This window comes from Vidua macroura, chromosome 1, assembly GCF_024509145.1.
Source record: "Vidua macroura isolate BioBank_ID:100142 chromosome 1, ASM2450914v1, whole genome shotgun sequence".
Lineage (NCBI taxonomy): Eukaryota > Metazoa > Chordata > Aves > Passeriformes > Viduidae > Vidua > Vidua macroura.
The window spans coordinates 70,182,351-70,209,453 of record NC_071571.1 but is presented as its reverse complement, the minus strand read 5'-3'; the positions used below and the strand labels follow the sequence as shown (position 1 = coordinate 70,209,453).

The 27,103-nt window shown below is 43.7% G+C and overlaps 1 protein-coding gene across 3 annotated transcripts in view; it reads right to left on the bottom strand.

Annotated features, from left to right (window-relative positions):
- DUSP22 (dual specificity phosphatase 22) overlaps nucleotides 1–23,606 on the bottom strand; it is a 43,942-nt gene extending 20,336 nt beyond the window's left edge. Inside the window, exons 1-3 of one of the 3 annotated variants that reach the window (XM_053975884.1) lie at nucleotides 23,485–23,606; nucleotides 16,613–16,646; nucleotides 8,992–9,074 (exon numbers count right to left, since the gene is read on the bottom strand). In XM_053975884.1, the coding sequence (XP_053831859.1) occupies nucleotides 8,992–9,074; nucleotides 16,613–16,646; nucleotides 23,485–23,556 (189 nt within the window). In that variant the 5' untranslated portion in view covers nucleotides 23,557–23,606. Of the gene's footprint in view, nucleotides 1–8,991; nucleotides 9,075–12,860; nucleotides 13,087–16,612; nucleotides 16,647–22,657; nucleotides 22,953–23,484 lie in introns of those variants that run through there. The other 2 variants (XM_053975892.1, XM_053975900.1) reach the window with 2 other exon arrangements.
- Nucleotides 23,607–27,103: the final 3,497 nt, after the last annotated feature.

The following is a 27,103-nucleotide window of genomic DNA, read 5'->3' as shown; positions in this document are numbered from 1 at the left end:
TTGAAAGCTCCAAGCAGTCTTCATCCTCTCCTCCCTGCCACCTGCTGTGACAGGAACGTGCTTCCCTGGACACAGCTCATGTGATGAGCAAGTTGAATGGTGAACTGATTTAGTGCATCACCACAGCAGCCTCTGCCAGGGGTACCACGTCACAAAGGCCTGGCCTGACACACTTTAAAAGAGACTTTGTGGAAGTCTGTTGGTAGCTTCTTAGTGGGCTACTAGGGTAATATTTGAAAAATTAGCCAGAGTTCCCAACTTCACAAGCAGAATCAATGCCAGACAGGGCATTACTTCAAACTAGAATCATCTGGCGCCGCTACACCTGAAAGAAAAATGGTAGCTGTTTTGCTCAGCATGGTCTTCTGAAACATCTCATGAGGGGAAACCCTTACCATGAAAAGACAGTGAAACATCACAGAGGAAAGTTAAGGTTTTTTGTTAGAAGAAGTGCTTGTACACTTTCTCTTGAAGTTAACACGATATCTCAAAACCAACAGCTTCTAACGCTGGTGATACAGGAGTTCAGTGCTACCGATGGAAATGCAACAGTCCAACTTGACTAATTATTAATTTGTAGAGCTGGTCTTTATACAACAGCCATGACCTTGCTATATGATAGTAGCACCTTTGATTTTGAAGGCTGTCTTGCCATGTCCCTCTTTAACAGTTCCCGTAAATGTTTCGGTTGGATCTCAATGTGCAGAGGACATGCTGCCAGTGATACGCAGTAGGGCCTTCACCCGTCATGTCATCAAGATGCAATTTTCATATATGAAAGGCCTTTTACAGTTCAAGACTTCTGCATGCTATCCAATACTGCAATACAGTTTTAACAGATTGGCTGTTTTCACTTCCTGAGCAGCATCTCTCCAGAATAAACATGTTGATGCTTTGTGTTTTGCTTAAAAAAAAAAATTACAGCTGATTGGTTTCCAGTATTTCCCTTTTTAGTTAGTTCCTGTTAAGCAGTAATATGCCTTTGAGTCCAGACAAATGCTTTCTGGACTCCTATCTGTGTGAGGATAGTCCTCAGAGAGTAAAGGATGAACAGATCAAGGGCAGTCCTGCCTAGAAGGACTTGGAGGTGCTGGTGGACGAGAACCTCAACACAGCCCAGAAATGTGCACTCACAGAAAGCCAACAGCATCCTGAGCTGCATCCAAAGCAGCATGGTCAGCAGGTCAAGGGAGGGGATTCTACCCCTTTGCTCTGCTCCGCTGAGACCCCACCTGGAGTGCTGCATCCAACTCTGGGGCCCCAACACAAGAAGGACATGGACCTGCTGGACAGAGTCCATAGGAGGGTACTGGGATGTTTAAAGGGATGGAGCACTTCTCCTAGAAGAAAAGGCTAAGAGAATTGGGATTGTTCGGCCTGGTAAAGAGAAAGCTTTGGGGTATCCTAATTGTGGCCTTCCAGTCCATGAAGGAAGCCTACAAGAAAAATGGAGAGGGACTTTTTACAAGAGCATGTAGTGATAGGACAAGGGAAAATGGCTTCAAACTGAAAGAGAGTAGGTTAAGATTAGATGTTAGGAAGAAATTCTTTACTGTGAGCGTGAGACACTGGAACAGGTGCTCAGAGAAGCTGTGGATGCCCCATCCCTGGAAGTGTTCATGGTCAGGCTGGATGGGGCTCTGAGCAACCTGGTCTAGTGGAAATCGTCCCTGTCCACAGCAGGCGGTTGGAATGAGATGGTCTCTAAATTCCCTTCTAACCCAAGCCATTCTCTGAATCTATGACTACAAAACAAATCACTAAAGCAGCTTTTAGCACTTCCAAAGTTATCAGCTGGGGAAACTGAGGGCCTAACACAGGATTTTTTTTTCCTTTTTCCTTAAGGGTAATTCCTGTTATACATACACATAAAAATATTAAGTCAATCCAGAAAGTACAACCATGAGAGAAAGAAGTTTCCTCAAACTTGTAAGAGAAGGAAAGAATTAGAAAACTTAAAGGAGATAAGGTCAAAGTTATCACATTAAGTGCTAACTGCAGATATTATAGGTTACTATAGTCAGAACCTAAATAGCTGCAAAAATGCAATCCACAAACTGTGCTAACCAGATTACTTGCATTGTGCCGGAGCTGCCAGTACAGTTCTTCTAAAATAACTGACCTTACTTTCTCAAAAAAACATACATGTATAGTCTAAAGATCATGGGTAAACATGCAAGATTATCAAGCTCAGCTGAAACTGCATATAGACTTACAACATACAGCCGGGCCTGAAAAATATGAAGATTCCATACCTTAATGCAAGCTGGTATGAATCCATTATCTATACCAGGTCTTCAGGCTATGACCATTTGATCTTATAAACATTTCTCAGTTTTTGATAGGTGTTCAGTCATTTAGCTCCTCGCTTTCTTCCAAAGGTCTGAATTTAGCAGCCAGTTGTACACTTTATTTTTAATTCATAATCTTGATTCAGTACTTCCTCTTGTGATTTCCCCAGTTGTAAGCTTCTCATACTTAATACCTTATAAAACAGGTATATCACAGCATTCAGCAGTGATTAATCTGGTGTAGAGAAGTTATGCATCTTCTCCACATCATCCTTATTTTTCCACAATTTCTACTCCTCACACTTAATGGTTCTGTTCCAGTTACAGCATCTTTTCATTGCCATTCATGCATTTGACAGTTTACGCAAGGAGTATGAAAGATTTTTCTAAAAGATCATCACAGAGCTTTTTAACTGTTGTTCCCTTTCAGACTAAGTCTTTGAAACCCTATTTCTATTTGGATAAAAATTTTAGAATTTGAAAGGAAAAAAATATCTAAAATTCTTTATAAGACAACCTGTCTGAGAAGTTCTTTATTTCCAAAGATGAGAGTTCATTTAAGTTGTGCTGGCTGCACAAGCTAATAGACTGGACAGAAGAGATTATAAAATCATAGATTGTGCCAAGTTGGAAGAGACCAATCAGGATCATTCAGTTCACCTTCCAGCCCTGCAGAGGACACCCCAAAAGTTATACCATGTTCCCTGAGAGCACTGTCCAAACGCTTCTTGAACTCTGACAGGTTTGGTGCTGTGCTCACTTCCCTGAGGACTCTGTTCCAGTGCCCAACCACCCTCTGGGTGAAAAACTTTTTCCTGATAAACAACCTAAACCTACCCTGACTCAGCTTCATGCTGTTTCCTTAAGTCCTGTCACTTCCTTAAGTCCTGGTCATGAGAGTGAAGAGATCAGTACTTGCACCTCTACTTCCCCTTGTGAGGATGTTGAAGACCACAATGAGTCTCCTCTTCTCCAGGCTGAACAGAACAAGCGACCTCAGCTATTCCTCATACAGCTTTCCCTCAAGGCCCTTCACCATCCTCTCAGCCCTTCTTTGGACAGTCTCTAATAGCTCAATGTCTTTTTTATATTGTGGTGCTCAAAACCACACACAGTAGTTCAGTCAGCAACCAGCTTTTCTCTGCCTTCCCCATCCCTCCACCCATCTACCATATCAACACTTATTTAGGTAGTCAAATTCAGGAAAAAAGAGGGGAAAACCACTGCTCTGGAGACAGCAAGTACCAGATTAAGACGATATTGTTAATGGCATCAGAATACAAAGGAAAAACATATAACTGTCCTCTTAGGGTGCTCTGGTTAACTCTGCAGAATGAGGGGAAAAAATAAACATACTGAAAATAAAAACCAAACAAATATTCTGTAGCCACACAAAACAAAGAAAGAAAACTGACATGCATACAGTGGCAGCACTCATAAAAAAAAGCTACTCTTAATGCAGTTCCTCATTAACTGAGTGAATAACAGAGAGCTTCTGTGGCAGGGGACAGTACTGGCATGCCCACATGAACTCTTGTTGATTTAAAATCTACATTACTGTGATCACTATGATGTCTACCAGATGAGTGCAGCATACAAAGCTTCCTGTGACACAGCAGAGTCAAATAAATAAATTAATGCCAAAGGACTCCACAATCACAGGTGACTGGTAATGGGATTCATAACATTTACTAGATCAAACCTCTGGTGCAGGTCAAGAGCAGCAGTAAAATTACTGCTAACTGACAAATGTGTGGTGGACTGTGAGAAAGAAGCTGCTGGTTTCAGTCCATTTCCAGACTGATGGACAGGTGTCTGCAATGCTCACAACAGTCACCACAACTGGCACCTCAAAGTGTCCCAGAGAGACTAAGGGTTGTGAAATGCTCTGGCTCTAAAATGCAAAGCTTAAAGACTGCTATAACCCTTACCTGAATCAACTTCCACACAAAAATGGAACATATGAGAAAACCCACCTTTACCTCTGGAAATATATTCCAGCAATTACTAACCCTCACAGTCAAAGTCTTGCTTACTTCCAGTCTGAATCTGTGACACATCATTTGCCAGCCACAATGGCAAGCAGTCCTGATATGGACTTTCCACATGGAAATGTGGACATTCCACAATGTCCACATGGACACTCCACAGAATGCCCACCCATCCCTGCCTCCTCTTGGAGATGACACCTATATGGGACAGGGTCTGAGCACCTGTTTGACCTCAGTACTTTGCCCTCTCCCAGGACCCACACTGTCCTCCCCTTCCTGCATTGCAAACAGCAACCACTGCCCAATGCAGCATAGGAAGCATTCTTCCTTCTACCAGCATTTAAACCTGTGGTTGTGGGGAGGAATGAGGAGAGAATTAATTACATTCTCTCCTCTTACAAGCATTACATGCTTGTAAGTTCAGCTGCTTGGACATGACTGTCCACCACAGCCTACACTTTCCAGAATGAGATGCAGCTGTTTTCAGGCTGCTGCACAATCCAAATCAACAGTCTATTTAGTTTGGGCCCACATTCATCTCCATATAACCACCCCCAGAAGAAGGTTAAACACCTGGAAAAATTCAGAGACAAACACCTCAATGGACCTGCGACCATATTCTTCTGTTAAGATTAACAAGATTTACCTTTACATACTTTACTTTGAGCAACTGGAACAAAAATTTTTGTGATCTGCAAATGTGCTGAGGGTGCACTCAATCCCTCTATGTCCTTGATGAAGACATTAAACAGCAGTGGTTCCAATACAGACCCCTAAGGGGCACCACTCATGACTGGTTTCCATCTGGACATTGAGCTATTGACCTTCTGGATGTGATCACAAAACCAGTTCCTCATCCACCAGACAGTCCAGCCATCACATTCATCTCTCCAATTAAGAGAAGGGTGTTGCGGGGTACCATGTTAAAGGCCTTACAGCAGTCCAGACACAAGACAACCTGTTGGATGGATCCTACACGTCACTGCCAGACACGCTGTTACCTAAAGCACACTTGGAGACATGTTTCCCCATCTACCTTTCAGTGTCTCATATTCTGAATAGGAATTTTAAAACCTAAACTAACTGAGAAACAGAATAGAAAAAGCAGGTGGCAAGAAACCTGATTATTCTCCTCTGTTCATGCCTCTTATGTGGATTTATAAAACATCTGTGAGTGTCCCATGGGCAGCCATCCAAAGTGCTCTGGAGGAGCCAACTTGATTCACCAAGGCTACCGCCCCTGCGCATCTGTGGGAGCACACAGCACATGGTGCTGTTGGACACTGCTCTCACTCATTACATCTGAAATAACAAACCTAGTTCCACACAGTATGCACACCTTTCTCTTGAACATGCCACCTGCTATCCATAGGGTTTTCCATGAGATAGGTATTTGTATCACAGGAGCTATAAACATGAATCTTTAAATTAAAAAATTCTCACCAAAGTCGTTAAGATCCTGTATAATAATGGTGCGCTTCATTGGAACAATAGCCTTAGAATGCTCTCTGAACATATTTCAAAGTTTTATTAGTTTAGTTAGTTTTATTAGAGGAAAAGCTTCTTTGAAACAGTTTATACAAAAAGAACTAAAGGGCAATATGGCAAGATAGTTCAGGCCAGATTTTGGCAATTTTTTTCTAGTGTAAATCACTTGAAGTCTTACAAAAGATTCTGTGTCTTGCACTTAATGCAAGTTAGCCATGTCTAAAGGTGTAAGAAGTCTTAGAATCCAACTAATTTTATACCTACTTTTTCCTGTTATTCCAGCTTGAAAGTACTCATGACTTCCTAAGGCCACACTTTGATTATGAGCCATCCATGAATCAGATATCCATACGGGTTTGTAAATGATGATTGAGATAATGTCCAAAACAGAATTTCTATAAGAAAACTTTTTTTTAAGTATATCTCAGTAGGCACATGCAGCCTAAACTAATATAATACTTTGTTGTGAAACTCTTCAATCATTTCCTAATAGCTTACTAACTTATGAGGAACTGAAGCAGCCTATACCCAAAACCTGCAGTATCTAAGTCACAGGAAAGCATACTTTTTAAAAGGTACTGTAAGCATTTCAAACAACCAGGTAAAAACAGTCTGTAACATCACAGAGAGGGGCAATGCCTCAAGTTACTAGAGTAGAAAACAGTTTTACAATCTGTAGCAAGCTGGTGTTCACCGGATAGACTGATGCTTGTTTCCATTTCTTCAGTGTTGCATTCTTGACTATGAATGACAAAGATAGATTGGGCATTTTCATTCTCTACCCACCAGCCCCACTGGGTATAGAATTAGTACTTCTGATACACTACTTTAAGTGCTCTATTCAGAGGTATTATTGCCTCAAAACAGTGATGAAACTTCAAAATCTGACAAGTAAGATGTTGGTAATTTGTGACTTCTGAGAGCTGCAGTATGCATCCATATTCTTGGTTCCACACACAGGCAGAAAAGACCAAATTCTCTTTGATAACATGCTACTAAAACACTACTGGCTTTTCAGTGTCTAAAAACACTTACCTTCCTTAGCGTGCACAGAAAGCTTTGTCTAATGAATTACTTGTAGCATTTCCTACAGGTTCCTACATCTCCTACAGGACTAGGGAATACTAGAGATAAAATATTCTTAGTTAAAGACAAAGGCAACTACTGCAGAAGCAAAGGCAGCTTTTTACAGGTGATCAGCATCCACATAAATGCAAACACATGAAACAAGGAATCTCAGAGAAAGATATTCCCTTATCACTGCAATTGCATGTTTAGAAGTCTGAAAAACATCAGATGATTTCTGAACACAAAAGTAATCACTTTCCATGAGTGAAATTTGGGGAGAAAGGTGATGAGGGATAGACATAAGGAAAACATTCCTATTTGATTTCAGTGGACATAAGAATAATCCCCAAGCTCGTGGACACACGAGCTGTAAACAAACCCACCTAAAACCTGGCATGGATGTAAATAACAAAGGAAGTAACCAAACCTAAGAGAAGTTTTCTAGGCTCTTGTTCCTAAACAGAAGCATTGAGTCACAATCACTGCAGTAAGACCGTGACTGATAAAGTAATCAAAATTATCTCAGCTCCCAAATGGAATTTGAAATCCTTACACTGCTTTAGGAACTGGGGAGAAGTTTTAAAGGAACTTTGCTGCATGCAGAGAAAGTCGAAGCCACAACTGGAAGCAGGGGTGATTAAAGCAAGTCCATCCTCATGTTGTTCATGTGTTTGTTCATGTGCCACTGTTACTTTTGAGACACTGCTGTGAACCAGATTGGGAAGAGATCTGGGTAAACATAATCCTTCATGTCTTTTGTGGTGGTAACTAGAGGAAGAAATGGTGACCTGGTTATATTTAAACCACAAAAGCTCCCAGTTCTATTTACCGTGCAGCCTCACAAACAGATGCACCACCACAAGCAAGGAGGTGGTGTGTGGGCTGCCAAACTACCACCACCAGAAGCACTGGCCTGAGGCTGCAGCTGATCTGTACCATAATCAGTCTTTCTAGTTTTCTAATCATGATAAAACAAAACAAAATTCCATTCATTTAAAAGACCAGCACCCTAAAGGCATCATGACATCTTTACTCAGCACAAATGTTTATCTCGTCAACTAAGAGCACTCTTGAAATTCAGACTTAACAAGCATCAGGCACAACACAAGTCAAATGGACAGTGTAACAAAGGCAACAGCTAAAGCACATTTTATTTTATGAAGCACATTTATAAATCTGCTTCAGCACATTTATAAATTCAAGGTCAACCCAGAGTTCACCATTACCTTGATATTGGAGTTGATTGCGACTACTGGGGACACCTCTTGTTTGGCTTACCTATTGACTTGCCTGGGAGAAGTGGAAATTCTGTAGTTTAAGAACTGAAATCACTGGAGACATTTTGCATGAAGAAAAAGGAAAGCAGAGATTCCCAGCACCAACTACTGCCTTACCCACAATTTTGCCACATTTCATGAGAACGCAGGGAAGGAATGAACAAATTTTAGAGGATAATAGTTCCTGACATAAATCAAATAGCCGGATTTTAAGATGCAGCAAACCCAGGCACACTCTGCTCCAAGGTAAGCTGGTGTAAAGAAGAAATCACAGCATTCCAGCATAGGAGACCTGTATCCTGTTCCCAGCTCCCTCCCTGCTCAAGATAACACAGTAAATACAGGTCTTCAGATGAGTTTCCCTTCAGTAAAATGGGAATAATACTTTATGTAAAAGTTTTGGAGACTACAGATGCCCTGCTATTTTAGATCTATTATGTGAGGATCACTGGTTCCTCCCACACTCCAAGCCTAAATAAGGCAATTTCACATAGACAAGGACTGCAAACCCATCTGCCATAAAGATTCAAGGAAGGGGCCAAAGTACAAAGAAGGGTTAGTACTGGGGAAGGAAAGTTTTTTATGTGATGCTTAAACTCCACACATAAGAAAGCTTACCTTTACTATTAAATTAATAACATAATCCCATTATTGTGTTATACAGATTGACAGTGTAGTTCTCTTCCTTTGTCAGTTAAATTTCTTGTTGTTATAACAGCAGCAACAATAAAACGTGTGGCTGGATCTCAAAACTACAGCTTTCAAGAAAATCAGTCTCAAAACACCAATTGCACAGGACAAAAAATTAACCCCAAGATGACTGTGACAGTCAACTGCAAAGGAAGGATTTACTGTGGAGTCCCCCACAACTCTTACCTCAAGCATAGGGCGGGCACTGTCATGGATTGAAAGAATGTGCGTAATGTTATTCTTACTCAATTGCTCTACATCTCGGGCATCTGTGATAGAGGGGAAAAAAGGAAGATAATTTTTTAAATCTCTTGATATAGCATTTCCATTATGCATGTTGAAAAGTTACTTATTGTTGATACATTTCCTTTTGAAGCTGCATAAAGTCAGGCAAAACCTCAAATGCAGCTGTTCTAGAACACCATCATCAGAGTGGGTAACGGGAAGACACACTTCTAACTCCAAAACAAATTATGAACTATATAAAGACCAAGCTTAAGTGACTCAGGAATGTGTTCTCAAGTCAGAAGTTTCATGTATTTTGCATCTGAAATGTAAGTCTGTGCATGTCTGTGTGCAGGTGATGGCCATCTGAACATGCACTAAGAGCTGTACAAGAAATATCTGACCTCCCCTCTACCCACAAATCCCCCTTCAGGGAATAAATTTTCATTTGGGAAACAGACCCTGTGATATCCTGGTCTGAGAATATCACTTGAACTGAGGTCTCTGCAGACAAGCCAAGACAATAACAAGATTCTTATTTTCTGTGAACCAGTAGAGAAAAATATGCATTTAGCCAATACAAATGATAATTTTAAGTCTAAAGAGAGACAGGTGATAAAGATATCAAATGTATGAAAAAGCAAAATGCTACAGCAAGGATGTGCAGTTGTGAAAAGGTGGTTCCTAGACCTTTAACCAAGGGGTTTCAGACATTCAAAACTGGAAAGAAAACTGGTGTGACTGAAAATTTGATGCTAGATATGGCAAAACCATAGGCTTGATTCTATGAGAAAAAAGGGTAAAATAGGCAATCTGTCATCAGTGAGCAACTTTCCCCATACTAAACTATCAGCATGTCAAAAAACAACCTGAAAGAACCACCAATACAGGTAAAAGTTAGCTTGTGCCCATCTACTTTTGACTTTTTTGCTTGAGACTGGCACAGTACACCACGGTAAGTACAGCAGTGGTTTTGTGATGGGAACACCTGCCTTCGAAACCTGCCCATACAATCTTTTCACATTAGCCTGGTTGCACATAAAAAGAGAGCACTGACCACAAAGGTTTCAAACCGGCTCTCTAGGTACAAAAATAATAGCATCACCTGTACGTTCTTTATGTACATGCAAGAGTTCAATTAACATCTCTTGGGTTGTCTTCTTATCCCCCTACTATAAAGTTTCAATGCCTTTTCTACATCACAAAGAAGAGCTGAACATTTAATTATACTGCTCATAGACAAGATCCAAGTGAGCACAGTAACAAGCAATGAAATTTAAACCTAATCCAATTATGAAAGCTTCTCTACAGCTAATAAAATGAAGAAAAGAGTCAAAACTGCAAGGATTTTACTCACTACTGCTCAAGCCTGCATGATCAACACAGATGCCTAATCCTTCAGGAGAGAATTAACACAAATTCTGTCTGAAACAGAATTAAAGCCTAGCTTCACAGAACAAAGAAAATTTCCTAAAAATCTCAGAGAAAACATTTCAAAGAAGAAATGCTAATGCTTGCCAGGTGATGTCTTCTAATACACCTGACCTTCAGATTTTTTTAACAGTTTGTAGGACAACCTCAATTCCTTAGGGAATACCTAAGCAGGCAAGGATTTGTAAGCCCAGAAACCAGCCTAAGTGCCCCTAAAAATCACTGTTTTCTGTCTTACAAAGACTAAGGGCAGACTTCAGAGACTGCTGGCTGGAACTCATGGTGTTAAGGCACACCTAGCACAATGAGACCCCAATCTCTAATTATCAGGATGACCTACGTGCTAAGAAATGTCTTGCCACACAAGGCAAACTGCTTTAAAAGAAGATATGATCCAAATTAAATGCTGACTGCTTTGAACTAGTTTGAAAGGCCTAATGGACATAGTACCACTCAAAAAGACTGAAATACCTTAGTTCTTCAGTTAACAGAGACTCGGGCTAAAGGAATTTCAGCAAATCAAAACTACAAACTGAGATTTCAGATATTCCTAGAAACAAGCTGGAAATGGCCATCCCAGACCTACATCAGTGGGTAGCCAGCAAGTCCTTAATATAGTTGTGAAATAAGCATTCAATTCACTAAAGCAGAGGAGAAAAAGCTTCCCAGCTACTATCTGGATCTAAACTTCATATAGTTTACAAAGGGGAAATTCCCCTGGTTCCCCAGCACCTGCCTTAGGTCTCTAAAGATACTACAGATAAGGCTATTTAAACAGCAGTACAAATAAGATATCCTGTCACTCACAGTCTCATACCATAAATAACAAAAAAAATATTAGAGGTTATGTAAAGAACCACCAAAAACCAAAAGAACCACAGCAATTCTAACTTCTTTGCTGTGGCACAATGCTGTACAAGCACATCCAAGCTCACATTTTGAAATCACAGTGTGAAACACCCCATTTTCAAATTTTAAGATTAAACCTACCTATCAGAGCCCTCTCATGTGCATCCTCTAAAGGGTGCCTCAAATGTGGTATTATTCTTCAACAACAGCTTACCTAAAATTCTGTTTCATTAGCTTCTCAGCTAATGCAGATGTGGACTTTTGAGTAAAGCCTTTGGGAAACTCTCTCTTCACACAAAATGACACAATTCACACTGGGGAAGTCTTCCTCTTTCCCTCCCATATTTAGCCTTTTTTCCCCCTCAGTTTCATACTGTGACTCCAAGTTTGATCTCTACTCATGCAGAGAGCTGCAAACGCTTATATACCAAAGCAATGTCAAAGTCATCAAAATGGGACCGAGGCCTCAGAATTTGTATCCCGGGAGCTCTGGGAAGCAAATCACCTAGTGCAGTGTGCTTCCATCCCCCATCAGCAAAAGAGAGACACAGCTCCAACCCACTGCAGTTAAAACACATCAGTGACTGAACAACTCCAATACTACAGTGGTGAAGTCTCAAATGTACCTACAACCATCCTCTCTTACTTCAGTATTTTAGTGCCTCCACAGAAATGCAAGGTGAGGGATAAGGACTTCCTCTCAGACAAGCCAAGTCAGCCCAGCATGTACAACAGTATTAAGTCTCAATCTGCAGATGTATAGAGACAATTTCATCATCATCAGATCTTTTTGGTTTTGTTACATAAAGCAAATTTTTGTCTACACTTTCTCTTCTGCTTTGGAGAGAGCTAGATAGAGAGACAGCCACCTAAAGAAGAACATCCTCTGCAGTGGTTCAGAGCACTAAGAGCTATTACTGACGACGGTTTCCCATCAGGAGAGCTTTGTTCCTGAATCCAGCTATGTGCAGTTACAGACACACACACACTGTGTACATGAACAAAAACTCCACCTCTCCTGTCTCAACTTCACACTTTGTTATAAAATATATTTTGTCCCATCCTCTCAGAAAGACCTTCTTGGGGAACAAGAAAGATGGGGAAAAGAGGTCAGTACTCTGTTTAATGGAGTACCAATAGTCTTCCTTCAAAAAGTGAAGCTGAAAAAGGAAATGGTATCTCCATCCTCTCTTGTTTTCAGTACCTGATATAAAGCCTTAGGAAATGGAACTTAAAAAAATACTAAGCAGATGACAACAGGAATGAACTGACACTAGAAACACAGCAGAACTACTTGGTGGGCATTGCCTTTTTATACACTTAGTAATGGGAAGGGCAGAAACTTCCCCAAGACTCTCCAGACCATCCACAGCAACACTGGACTCTTTGGGGAAATTAAACCTCATATTGTGGCTTTCCCCTTCAAATTAAAAAGCCCCCAAATGTTCCATGGAAAAAACCTTGAATGATTACAAACAAGGAAGATCACAAGCTCTTTAATATTCAAGGTACAAACACTCTTGAATCTTTGGTTTCTGCTACTGTCACACCTCTTTGTTTGAGCATCCATTAAGAATCTCTCATTAGAAGAAACAGATTTTGTTTTCCATTTGTGCAGAGAACCAGGCTGTCCTGCCAATTCCTTAAGGAACAAAGCAACCATTTTTGTTGTGAGCACAGGTGACTTTCAAGAGCCATCAGGTTTCCAATGAAGAAGACAAGTGGACATGCAGTCCCACAATAAATTCTTTGTCTTTTGAGAGGACTGCATTTCATCTGTAAGGTACAAACAAAACAAAACAAATTTTCTCAAAATCAGAGGCAGAAAGAAGAGTTAACTTCCTCTTTCTTTTCCCTCATTTTTCCCTCTTAGCCCCCTACTCTCCCATTTGCAAAGAAATAACTACTCCTTCACTTTCACAGAAAAATCCCAAGTGTTGTTTCTTTCTGGGCTTTCAGACCAGACTCAGTCTTGTATTTTATATGGACATCTATGGTTCTTCTTGAATTTTTCTGCCCTCTAGCTGTACAAGCTCAAATAAACCCTCTCAGGAGCATACTACATATTTCATTTGCTAATGATGAGCTAAGTCATGCTTATAGAGCCTGTAAGAAAAAGCACTTGAACACATGCCAAGATCTATGCTTATTCAGGAAGGTTTTTCAGAGACATACTCAAGCTCTGTGGACTTAGGAGGATTTCAGGAGATACTTCAGTGCTTTCCATAATCAGCACTCCATGTAACTTTCTACCCTAAAGACCCTTAAGGTGATTACTAAAGCCCCTCTCATGTCTACGTGCTTAGAGGTTTGTGCAGCACCAAACGAAGCAGAAACAGCAAAATCAGCTCCCATTTCTGCCACAGGTTCATTTCACAAGCTGTTTCTGGGTCTCAGTTTATCTCCCAGTCAAATGCAGAATTTGCACTGCTCTGTCATAGACTGTATTTAAGTTTACTAGGCCTAAAAGCAGAAATATAGCTGAATGGTGAATAATAATTCCCCAATCGGAGCAATTGCTGATTGCCTTCTCTAGACAACAGCCCTCCAGAATTAGTGTTTAACATCTCAAACATCCTACTTTCACCCATCAGAAAGGCACCCATCTGGAAGAACTGTGCCTTTTCCCAGCCTGCAAGTGTTCCCAGAGGTCTTCCATGCAGCAGCGAGACAGAGTGTGAGTAGGATGGTACTTTGATTTAGCTCTGGAAACTCTGCATGCCCAGGCTCCCTGAGGAGCCACTGGGGAAAGACTATCCTCCAGAGGGCAGATCAGAGCGATCACTTCAGGAGAAGCTCCCTCCTCTCCACCCCAGCTCAGGGACTCAGACGGTGCCTCGAATTCTCAGCCCTGTGTCTGGGCAAGATGCACAACACCAGGGATTCACTGTTTCCTCCTCTTACTGACAAGATGCAACTTTATTCAATTTCAAGCTATCAGTCTTAATCTGAAGAATGGGAGACTGGTCAAAAATGCATTACAGGAAATAATTTTGTAAACCCCTGTCTCTACAAGTAGCTACTCATTTCAGCTACCCAAATCAGGATATTCTGACCAATCCCAACCGCACATGCTGCTGAGTATTTCTCAGTCAGTGATCTGCTTTGTGGCAGTCTCAACGCTCACTAGTCACTTTTTTTTAAAAGTCTCATAAATCAGAACATGCCCCAAGAACATCGGGATCAAACTCCTCCAGAAAAATACACTGGTAATTAACCAACAACCTGTTCCTAAATGGGATGACTTCACTGCACAGAGAGCTTGCTGCAACTGCTTCTAAGCAGTGAGGCAAGGGGATGTTGAGGGACAAGGGATGCAGAAAAAGGTAAAAATCGTAAAAGCACACTCTTGTATTCGTGAAGGACTGTAACACCTATCTTTTCCTCTCCAGGTATGGTAGCTTATCTGAGATTATAACAGGTACTTGTGAGGGTAGAACGTAATGATTAAAGGCAATATGAGCAAAGGTCATAGCAGTAAATAAACTGAAATTTTTGTTCGTGTTTTTAATTCATTTTAAAAACAGACTCCATAACACAAACACTGGGGTTAAAGTCAACTCGTCTTTCCTCTCTTTTACGGAGGTAAGCAGAAGCATTACACCCTCTGCTTCTTTTTCAGCGAGGTTCCCAGAAACGCTTTCTACTCACAGCCCCTCCACCTGCACGCCTCTGCTCTCCGCGCAGGCGTGACCCGCCGTGCCATTCCAGGGCCGCTCCCAGGGCACACGGAGAGTGAGAAGCCCGCAGGCCCAGTGTGGGCAGAGATGCTGACTCACTCCACAACCCTGGCCAAGTGCCCCGCTCTGAAGACAGAACTGCACCAGCAAACAGATGCTCCTGCTGAGTTTCACTCCCCTGGGCAAGGGCTTACCAGCAGGATGGCCATGGTGAGAGGGACACATTGGGAGCCACGTTACCAGGGCCCATCCTGCCCACCCTACGTGAAACCTAAAGGACTCTACTATCCAACATCTCCCCAGTTCCACCCCTCACCTGAATTACTTCAGGAAGAGAAAAGAAAATAAGAAGAGGAAGCAACATGGCTGTGACCAAGTTTTAATTTTGTCATCAGACCATGCAGAGGTCCATCCAAAGGGCTTCCAAACTACCCTCTTGGCCTTATTTTCTTTTTTTCCCATATTTTTCTTTTTTCTCCTTTCATTATCAGCATGAAATCACCTCTATCCTCTCATTTTCCTTACCATGGCATGATTAACTCCCTCACACAGTAGTCATTGTATTTGTGTTTATGGTGTAGCAAAAGGCAGCTTTCAACCTCACATGTACCTCCGGGCTGCCTTCCAAAGTGATCAGCTCCACATCCTAAGGGGCAGCAAGCACTGGATCCACTGTATGGGTCAGCAGATCCAGAAACAGGTAAATCAGGCAAAAACCAGTGAACTCACAGGTTTTGGGATGGGGAGGCATGGAAGGAAGAGTGGGCATGAGGCAGAGAGAAGGTGCAGCACCATCTAAATCCAGTGTAGACGTTGCCAGCCTTAACAGGCTGGGTGTGGTATCATACAGCCCAGGAAGAGCAGGATATCTATTGCAGCAGCCCCTGTGAGCCCTGCTTTGCTGTTTTACCCAAGCATAGGAAATATGGGGTCTGCATCTATCAAAACAATTGCACATGCACAACTGGTTTACTTCTGAGTAGGGAGAGTCAGCCAGAACTGCTGCTAAGAGAGTGCTTTGAGAACAGGCCATTTATTTGGATGTCTGCATAAGGTTTCCTGGGATTTCTAAAGGCGTCTGTTTTTCTGTACACAAAAAATAAGCCTCATGCATGAAGGAAAAAAAAAAATCCATAGAAACTTACATCTGCAACGGAGACAGTGTGAGTATCAGTGGTCAGGCTGCAACCAGCAGACATATCAGTCTCACGAGCAGTGACAACAGAACTCTTTAGCAGTTGTTATAAATAACCAAAATAATGAAAGCAATGAGCAGGGGGCATAGTAAGCCTTGACTTATAAGGAGGACTTGCAATAAGCCTTACAAAGAATCTGCCTGGCTCACAGACTTGCTTGCCAAGCACAGGAATCATTTGAGGAATTCCATCTGAAGCATGCTTCAAGGAGATGGTATTCATTTTACTTTTCTCAAAGTACTTCAGCACAGCACACAGATGAGAGAGCAAATGAGTTCTTCTTTAAATGCTACCAGGTGAATCCAGACATGAAGCAAGATGGGGTTAAAAAGCTACAGAGATGCCAGAGAATTCTGAGTGCCTGCAAAACAACACCTTAAGACCCCTGTTAAGTAATCCTAGAGATAATAATAAAACCAATCTTACCTTTAAAGTTGCCAATGAACAAGCCAGGCAGAATCTGTGAGAAAGAAATATAGTATCAAATATAGATATCTTGTGGTAAGACAATTTGACAAAATTCAATTTGCATACAGGATGGAACATACTACTTTAGCAGACTATTGTGAAATGCAATCTAAAAAATGCTGACAACTTTTGCAACCCTCTCAAACCAGATAGCTCTAGGCACACTGAGCTTTGACAGCATTCCTTGGCATTAGTGGCGGGGGAGGTTGTTAATCGTGGGGATTCTTTCACTTAATGGAGGCTCTCCAAGGACCGCAAATGTAGTTTACAAATTACGAAGCAGCCTCACAACACAGCCCTCCCCTGCCCCCCGCAGCAGGGTAACAGCTACCCTCATGGAACTAATGATGAAACTTCACACAGCAAAGGTGATTTGCCTAAAGTTGCTAAGGAAGCTGGACAAAGCCCTGCAAAATTACATCCTTCGAGGCTTCTGAAGTGCAAAGCCATGCAAGTCGGGGCTGCAGCACTGTGGAGCTCTTAGAAGAAATCACTGCAAACAGCGACTTGTGTGCTCACATAGAAAGGGAACTGCTGAAAGTCTGTGAAATGCATGTTTCTCTCCCAGATCTACCCATTCACCCCACACTCTCGGATGCCTGCCTGCACAGGTGTCAGTTACACGACATTCTTTAACTTCACATCAGTCTCTTTCCATAACAAGTACTAGGTATTTGGGGAGCTTCAAGGAGTTTCAAGGTCTGCCCAAGGACCAACATGTGCATGAGGGCATGTGCATGCACAGAAACAGAGGCAGGTGACACCTGCCCCTCCCACCCTCTCATAACCCTCCCAAACTTAGGAACAGCAGGACAGACATCAAAAACCCGCCAGGCACGCTGAACACACATTTGCTAGCCAAGATTTTTGTTCTCTGCCACCTGAAGTCTCTGACCCACACCCACATCCTTTGAGGAGATCAGAACTGTGGTGGTGAAACGATATGATCCATTTTTCTTCAGTCCATGCATAGCATACCACCAATACAGATATATCAGCACTGACTTCCTATAGCCTTAGCAACGCCCCACTGTCACCACAACAGCAGCAACAGCCTCTCAGGCCCAGCTATTTAAAGGGAAAACTCCACCCATTTAGCTCAATCCAGCAGCCATGAAGTCCTGAAAGTCATGAAGGACTTTTCATTAGGGATCATTGCCACAGACTCAGTTTCACTGCAGCCTTCCTGCTGAAAGGTGACCCAGCTCACCATGCACAGGTTAGCAGGGCCAGCAGAAGAGCCTGTAAAACAGCTTCTGACCTGCCCTAACTTCAAGGCTTTCATCTGATCAAAGCATTGTGTTCGCTGTTATTTATCGAGCCTTGCAGAAAACAGAAAGGCTGCAGCACCTCTTGCACTCCTTGCAGCTTTGGTTTGGGCAAACATTCCTCCCTTTAGGCTTTGCTGAGTGATTACTCTCTGCCTGCTGTGTCACACCAGCTCTAAACACAGGGCTCAATTCTCCCCCCGATACAAAAAGCTTCTCCAGGACCCTTGCTGTACCTTATTGCTTGCAGACCCCATCTTGAAAATTAAGGGCTGATTAACAGCACTGGCTCATCAAGAAAACAGTTCTTTAGTCTTGTACAAATGGGCACCTGTACATTTTGCAAAGATAAGCTCAGACAGCTTTCTCCCTTTTCCTTCCCTCTTCATCTGTACAAATAGAACATTCTTACAAAGACAGCAAAAATGTCCAGGGCAGTTTCCAATGCCAGGGTATTGTGTAGGGTAAAGAACCTTTATAACATCCTGCTGTCCCCTTCCACGAGCACAAGACTTTCAAGGTTCAAGGGACAATTCAGCATTTCAAGCACTCTCGATGACACTGCTAGAAGTGCAGCTCTAATGCTGCATCCTAGGTTAGGAAAAAGAAGCCTGTAGCTGCTCCAGAGAGGACAGTACTCAAGAGTCACTACCAAATAGGCTAAATTCTGCAAACAAAATCATGTTCTAAAGCAAAAGGGGCTTAAGTTATGAATGAATTCCACCCACAAGATCACCCCAGGGAGCTCCCTCAACTTCAGTATAAAAAAAGGAAAAAAAAAAATTTAAAGCTTCCTGGCATTTTAAAATAGCTGTCTGGTATTTCCTATCTGCAGCACAAATCTTCCATCACACCACTACTGCTGTAGACTATAGCACTTTAGACTCCAGGACATTATTTCTGCATCAAATGTGCATTCTCAAGAGAGAATAAAAGCCTAATTTGAAGTCACAGCCATTAAGCTTTGACATTAGAAATTAAAGATATTGAGAAACACTGGGGGGTTGCAGAAATTAGGTTTCTCGTTGGCAAAGGAGGAAAAATCCAGAAGTCTGCATTTGTGCATCAGGAAGCAATGCTGTATGATAGACAGGTAATCAGGACACTTTGCGACCAAGGACAGATGTTATCCCTGTTGTACTAGTCATTCTAGAAGCAAGAAACATTACTATGGGTGAAAGCTACCTGAAAAGAAGTGAATCTTCATGTCATGCTGACTAATACTTCAGCACTCGACTATGGCTGGGAACTTTCAGCTGTGTCATCTCACACTGCCTTCAGTAACTGCAACTCCGGGCTGTGCAAAATGAAGGCTGGCGGCAGCTAGGGGCGTGTGAGAGAGAAGGGGTGGGAGTCAGAAGAGTAGAAAAATAAGGTGGATGCTTTTGTGAACTTCTCAACCACTGCTATATGAATAAAAACAGTAGCTTCTTTATGTGATCCGAAACATTGAGAAAATGACCACAGAACAAGTAACCGATGTAGAAGAATGCACAACCAAGGGACAAGGACACCAACGTCTCTCCTAGTTTGTACCTCACATGAGAGCAGCTCGTGTTCTCACCTTGCACAAAGACCGAGCCCTGGAACAGACAGTAGTTGCTAATGTTTCTGTCAGTCCTCTCCGACAATACACCTCTCTGGAAAATGGCTTAAAGGGCTACTTTGCTGCTGTTTCCTACATCAACAAATGCTTATAATAAAGCATCTAACTCCTTGCCTAACACTGCTTCTGGTTGTGTTAGTACTGATGGGCACTCCGGAGAAGTCCATGGGGCTTTCTCAGAGATGTCCGGGCACTGTAAAAGGAGAAGACAAGCCTACCTTTGTCCAGTAGTACAGGAGAGTGGCACACATCAGGGAGGGGTATTTGCTGCTGACATGAACTGGCACAGCTTTCTCTGACTTCCATAAAATTGGCTACCTCAGCTGTAACTAGCCACATTGGTTTAAATTTCTTATTAATCCGCTCTTACAACAAACAGGGCTTATCTGCCCTTTTTGCAGAGATAATACTCAAATCTTCTGAAGAGTTTACGTGAATAACTGTCATTTAACTTTAACAGAACTAAACAACAACTAAACCCCAGGAAGAGCTCTTCACCAAGATCCTGTTCACAGATAGTCAAATCTTGTTACCATCTCAGCCGCTAGACTTCAGCTCCTGGAAAACATCTTTCTACATTTCAACCACAGACTTCAACTTGAACTTTGAATAGAAGTCAAAGTTAGACATTAACCATGAACACAAATCAGACTGCTGAGACAATTTCCTAAGTCAGACTCCATTACTCATTCTGTAAAATATACATCTTAAAAATACAAGAAAAAAAGGTGAAGTACTGAAAATTAATACTAGGCAGGTCAATGCACATTCATAAGCTGATTCTCCTTCTTCTCTGAAGAGAACAAAAAAGGTATGTATGAACAAATGCTTTCAGTTTAATTTGGGAAATGTCAGAAGGCTTGGATGGGCTTTAGAAAAAAAACTAGGCCAGGCTAATTTTACAGAGAAAATTAGGAGAGAAAGACAAACCTCACCTAAAAAGAATACCAGGCCTCTGGCCCTTATCACTCTAATGGCCACATAAAGTCACGTGCAATTGCTATTAGTTATGAAATACATCAGTACAATGGGACAGAAAAATAAAGAGGGGACCATGCCATTGAGAAAGGATCAGCAACCAGAGGCTGTAGCAGTCCTACCAGTCCCTGGAGCTCTTTCTTACCACACCCATTACAAGCCATCATTAATCCTCCTCCCTTGGCATCTGTACAAAGGGACTCCTTAAATGAAATAATCCACCATCAAATAAGCTGATTCTTTTTTCCTACCATCCATATACAGGTCTACCACAAGAAACACACTTCAGCTGGAAACTAGGGCAATCTGTATTGACTGCCTACACTAAGACAAGCAAATACCACCTACATCTGTGCTGACGGCTCCATGCTTCTGTTTGCCCCTCCAGCTTCGCTGACTCACAAGATCAGGAGGAAGAGATGATCCAGAGGCACATTCAGAAGGTGGCAAGTTCCGGACCAACATCTGGGACCCCTACAAATATAAACCCTGATGGCCAGTACCCAATATGAATGTAGCCTCCTTAAAGGAGCCAGCCATTCCCAAACTGCTGAACAGTTCAACCTCTTGGATACAGCTATAAGAAAGGGGAAAAAAAATCCAAGTAGTGTTATGCTTGTCCTGAAAGCTCCAGGTGGTACAAGTCAGGGCAACATTTAACAGAATTAAAATTACCAAACTGGTCAGTCACTGATTGCCAATTCCTACCCACACAGTACCACAGTAAAATGTAATGCAGCTTCAAAGGCCTGAGAGCTGTCTTTTTCATGTTTTTTTTTTTTTTCTCCTTAGACTGCGACTTAAGCATCCCATATTGTGTCCCTCTAAACATTCTGATAATTTCAAGCATTCCAAGAAAAATACTACAAATATATCAGAAGCCTAAAAGGAGTTTCTCTAGCTGTATTTCTTCCTAACAGGCCATTTCTAGAAGGCTAACATCAATGAGTGGCTAATATCACAGCATTATTCCCAGACTTTGAAAGCAAAAACTGAGAAAAGGACCAAGGGAGGTTCTACCTCCTACGCACTAACTCAGTTCTTCAGCAGCCAGATCTTTTTCCCTGCCGAAGGCTTCTATTTCAATGTCTCTATCCACAGGATGGAAAGGCTTTCCCTTCCAGGTGGCACACTAAGCACTCTGGATGCTCATCAATCTGACTTCCAGGGGCAAGGATGTCAAGAGTGGGACAAAATGTGAGGAGCTATTTCTAGGTGTTCTCCTCTGCTTTGCCACAGGGCACGCACACAGCAAAACAACTCCCAAAGCACTCAAAGCAGGATGTAAGACAGAGGAGATGACTCAACTTCTGTTCCTCATAGTAAGCTATATATAAAAGGCTAGTTACCACCACACTTTCAAACCTGGGTTTTAAACAGAGGTGGAGATACTGAGAAAAATCACAGTGGCCCCTAGGTAACCACCATGACATGCCAGGGGAATCGGTGCGTACAATAAGCCCCCTACTGCCAAAAGGCCAACACCCTTTGCAAAACAGATCCATCTTCCTTCCTCTTCCTCACTGCGATCTCCACTGGGGCCGAGCGCTTTCCTGTCCCACCGGCACCGGGTGGGCCCAGCCCTCCAGAGACAGCCCATGGCCAGCGGCTGCTCCGCGCCTTGGGAGTGGAGCGAGCTTTGCCCAAGTGACCCGACTGGGTGCCGCGCTCGCTGACAGCCCCACGCCCGGGTCCTACCGCAGGTCAGGGGATGCCGGCTCTGCCCCACGGCAGCCCCCAGGGCTGGGGTACACAAAGAGGGCACTGAAGCCCGGTACCGGGCGCCGGGAACTCGCTTCGCCCGGGAAGGGGAAGCCCGGGCACATCACCGAAACCAGGGCCCCCCTCTCGCCCGCCCGCCCGCGCTGCGGCTGGGGAGGAGGAGGCGCCGCGCCCCGAGGGAGCGGCGCGGCCGCGGTCTCCGTCCCTCCGCCCTCGCCCCGAGTCGGGGGACCCCCAAAACCGAAGGGAAAAGCCCTCTTGCCCTGGCCTTTGTTCCTGGAGCGGCTGCCGCGGCGCAGGGGCGAGACAAAGGCGGGGGCGCCGCGGCACCCCGCCCGCCCCGAGGCGGGGAAGGACAGCCACCCCGGCTCCGCTGCGCTGGCCCGCGCACATGCACTCGCGCACGGCGACAACGACGAGCGGGGTTACCTTGTTCATCCCATTCCCCATGGCTTAAGCGACCCGCACGCCAGCACCGCGGGAGAAGCCGTCGGCCGCTGCTGCCAGCGGCGGGTCGGTGTTCATGGGATAGTGCTTGCCGAGGGGGGACTGGGGACGGGCTAATTGCTAATTAAGGGCGGCCGCTGCTCGCTGCTGTCGCACAGGGCGAGGCGCATCCCTCTCGCCCTGGCCGCGGCCGTCGCCCTCCTGGATGCCGGGCGGCTGGGGGCGGGTTTCCGCTCGGCCGCCCCGGGGAGCGGCGAGAGCCGCGGGGCCGCGCTGCCAGGAACCACCTCCCGCCGCCGCCGCCACCGCCCCGCGCGCGGCGCGGCCCCCGCGGGCCGCCCTGGGGCTTGTAGTCCGCGCCGCCGCGCCGCGCCGCCGCCGCCCGCCCCAAGGAACTACGCGTCCCAGCGACCTCCGCGCCGCAGACCTCCCCCACCTGCCGCGGCCGGCGGCGCCCGGCGGGCGTTCCGGGGAGGATGAATAAGCGCCGGCCGCGGTGGCGGAGGGGGTGCTGCCGTAGCTCTGGCTCGTGTGGGTCGCTCCTCGGCATGGACCGCCCGCCGGCAGTGCGCCCAGGGAGGGCAGGGCTGCGGCATGCGGTGCGGGAGCGGGCAGGTGCTGCCCGCTCGCCTCTGCCATCCCGAAACCCGTTTGGTTTCGGCTAAGAAAGGACTCTGGCAGGAGGCGCCAGGCCTTGGGCACGGGGGGCTGCTGCTGTGGCTGCCCACTCTCAGCCCGTGCCGCTCCGGTGTGCCGCTGCCCACCCCTGAACTGAGCCTCGCCCGGCCTCCTGTGCCCTGTTACGGCACCTGCGGTGGCTCCTGCTCCGTCATCCCAGCCGCGCTGCGGGCAAGCTGGGATCGCAGGTAGACAAAGGACATTCATGTCCTAAACTCAAACAGACGGACACACAGGAGAGAGCAAATTGTTTGAAGCAAACATCGCAAGATCATAGTGACTGAGATGGGAAGACAACTCTGGAGGCTGCCTCAACCGTCTTCCTCAAGCAGGGAAAGATGCGTTTTGCTGAGCCGTGGCAGGCGTGGCTTCAAAGCCATGCTCACTACTTCCACCCTCATGCTTTGCTCCGTAATGCACAGTTAAGCGTGACATGATAGAGTCGCATCCCTCTATGCGTGGGGATGTGTTTTTTCAATGTCTGGTGATGGGTATCTGGTGGTTAGTGAGGGAAATTTTATCTCAAGAGTTAATTTGATTGGGGATATGCACGGTTTGAATATGCAGGGAAAGGATACTACTGCATAAGGTCTCTCCCAATAACTGGTGCAGTAACACCACCTAAAAAACCTGAAATCCTTAGTGGCTCAAATGTAAGACAAAGGAGGATGCTGCTGTGTGGCCACCATCGGATTCCCTGTGCATTTATACCTGTGTCAATGGTAGATGTGTGTAAAAAGTGAAGATGTCATTTTTTTGGGCTTACCTTGGTAGGACTAAGTAGGCAAGGGGCAGCTGCAGTCCAGCACAGTCCAGTGAAAGGGTGAAAGATGGAGAACGTGGTAAAGCCAATGGGCAGCAAGGCCAGGTATGAAATAATGGATTGATGAACTCTCTAAAGGATAGATTAGTGATAGGGGACTCTTACCTTGTGTCACTGGATTGTCAGTACAAGCAAACTCCAAGGGAAAAATGTCACTACCTCCAGTTGCAATCAAACATCAGCGTCCTTGCACTACCCTTGATAGTACCTCTCTTCCCCTTTCTTTAGGCAACCCTTGACACCTGCCTGACGTAAGACTGAAGTAATTCAGAGAATGAACCCCGTGGAAAGCTGAAGAGTCACAAACCCACTCCCTGTGGGGTCAGACCAGTGCACACAGAGACAGGGATCAGGACCAGCCTCATCAAGAGCTGATGCTGTTCCCACAGAAGGCAATGGCACACCTCAAAGCCAACAGAAGTTAAGTTTGGGTACATGAAAAGATGGAAAACCATTCCTGAACCTCTCCCTCCCTGAGGCTCAACAGAGTTTGGGGGCTGTATCATGTCATCATCAGGCTCAAAAACAACAGAGCAGTCTCTCTGTAAGGCCAGGAAGAATAGCAATCAGATTTAATGTGCTGCCCTTCTCCCTCCCTACTGTTCAAAAGCACAGCAGTGAGCTTTATCTCAGATATCGGCTTTAATATTTCATTGGCAAAGCTCTCCAGGATGTAATTTACATTATTCTCATGCCATGCAAAATATGAATGGGGTCCAAATGGTATGAATCACAGCTTACCATAATAACTGTGAAACACATTGTATCCCCAAAGTGAAAATTGTCAGAGACTCTGGCAAGAAGGATAAAAAGTAAAAATATCCATAATAACTGCAGGGATCTGTGTTGTGCTAAGAGGTCGAGGGTAACTGGGAGATGTTGTGGTCAATTTGCTGGAAGCCTGGGTTTGTCAATTTGCTTCCCCATAACTCAGTTCCTTTATCTGAAAAACATGAATAACAATATTTCTGACCTTTTTTCAAAGAGCCCTGGAAAAGTACTGTGCATGGGGAGTTAATGTGAAATTATTATATTAGGCAATACAGATGCAAGTGATACAAGTATATCTAACTTATTATCTGACATTCTTCTGAGTAGGAAGTGTTGAACATCCTCATTGTTCTGAATGGGAAGGGTGGTCCTCTGTTTTAATTTCAAGTTTGGTGATTCTCTTCAGGATGCCTACTTCAGCCTGTACTGTTTTCTCATATTAAACTTTTATGTCATCCATGCAACGTTTTACAGTGAAAGAGCAAAAATTAGAGAAATTATAGAGGTATACAAATATACCAAAAATTAAAAAGCAATGAGAGGAAATCCACTTCTCTCTTAAACATTTATCCTTATGTATAGTATATCCTTTGCCTCTCCACAAATTTACAGGGGGAATCCTGATACTGTTGCCAGACCTGCCTCTCTTACCCAGTTATTCCAAAAAGTGATTGTTTTAGTTCTTCAGCCAATTGTTTAATAAAATACTGCAGAATTCATTTATGGGGACAGGTCTTCCTAAGCCTAGATCCTTATAAAATGTTTATTCATTGTCACTTCTCAAGATTCATTGTTACTTCTCTTATTCCTTGAGCTTGGTATCTGCACTGGTTTTAATATTTTGAAAGTTCATTTTAAAAAGCGAGCTATCCTGAGATGAGTGGACTGAATAAATGAACTCAGAAAAAAGCTCTTGCTGAATCTCACAGTCTTCAGTCGGTATCCCTGCAAACAGATCACTTTAGCATTGTCTGTAATCCCACAAATCCAGGGATTTTCCTACTTCTTTGTGATATGAGGATCATAAATTGAGTAATCCCTACTTCTTGACTTCACACAAATGTATCTGGCAATGTCAAGTCTTCAACAGCAGTGACCGTCTTCTAGGCAACTGCCTGAAAACTAACAACCAACCAAACTGATAATGAAACTGAACCTTCTTAAAAATTCGACAGAACTTCTGCTTTGACAGTATGTTGAGCTTATGTTTAAAATAAGTAAGTAAATACTCTCTGCTTCTTATCTTCTGATCTCACCTTCTCTAAAGCCATGAGGTCACATGCAGCCATAGGCAGAAGGCATGTCAGCTATCCATGATCTGTCAGGAACTGATAAAACCTGGGCTGGGTTCCTGGGAAGCAGCGTCACAACTTAGTTCTCAGAGGTGGCAAGAAGGGAGATAAAAAGGATAGTTGGTCAGAAATAGCCAGTGGGATGATTTTCCTCTGAAATAGAGCAATTTTACAGAAAGGAACTGTTTCATCAGAAATAGATAACAAAACTTTAACATTCATAAATAGCACTGGGTTTGTTTTCTAACTGTTCTGAGAGGGAGATCAATGTTGGGGAAAGACCTTGGAGGACTCATGCCCTTTTTTTTAGTATTTCTAGTTGGTAATAAACATTGCCAAAGCATTTCAAAACCTGTTTTCTCTGGATAGAAGAGATAACACCTTGATTTACTGCCATGTAGCCTCAGACCAAAGTTCATTAATCGCTTGATGAATTCACTGTCTTAAGGCAAAATATGGCTTTTACTATATCTCTGTGAATCTGCCATAGCTTCATCAAAATCAATGATTTTGCAGCAAGCTTTAAGTCCTGAAAATGAGGGGAATTACCACTGTGGTTTACTTCAGTGAAAATCAGCTGTCAGGAAGCTGCTCTCAACAGGCAGAGTAGCTGGAAGACTGTAATTGTGCCTTGTACTCCTCTTGCTTCCCCTTTCCATTAATGGGTAATATCAGCAGCCTGTAGAGTATGCCAGGATATGAGGGCTGAGCCAGCAGATGAGGCCAAAGTGGTACAAAGAAGGGCTTTGCAGAAGGCAGGGATTAAAAAAAAAAAAAAAAGAAAGGAATCAACAATTCAGACAGAAGGAACAATGCCAGAGAATGGCTGAGAAAAGCATGTAGGATAATTTAGATGTAGGTTAG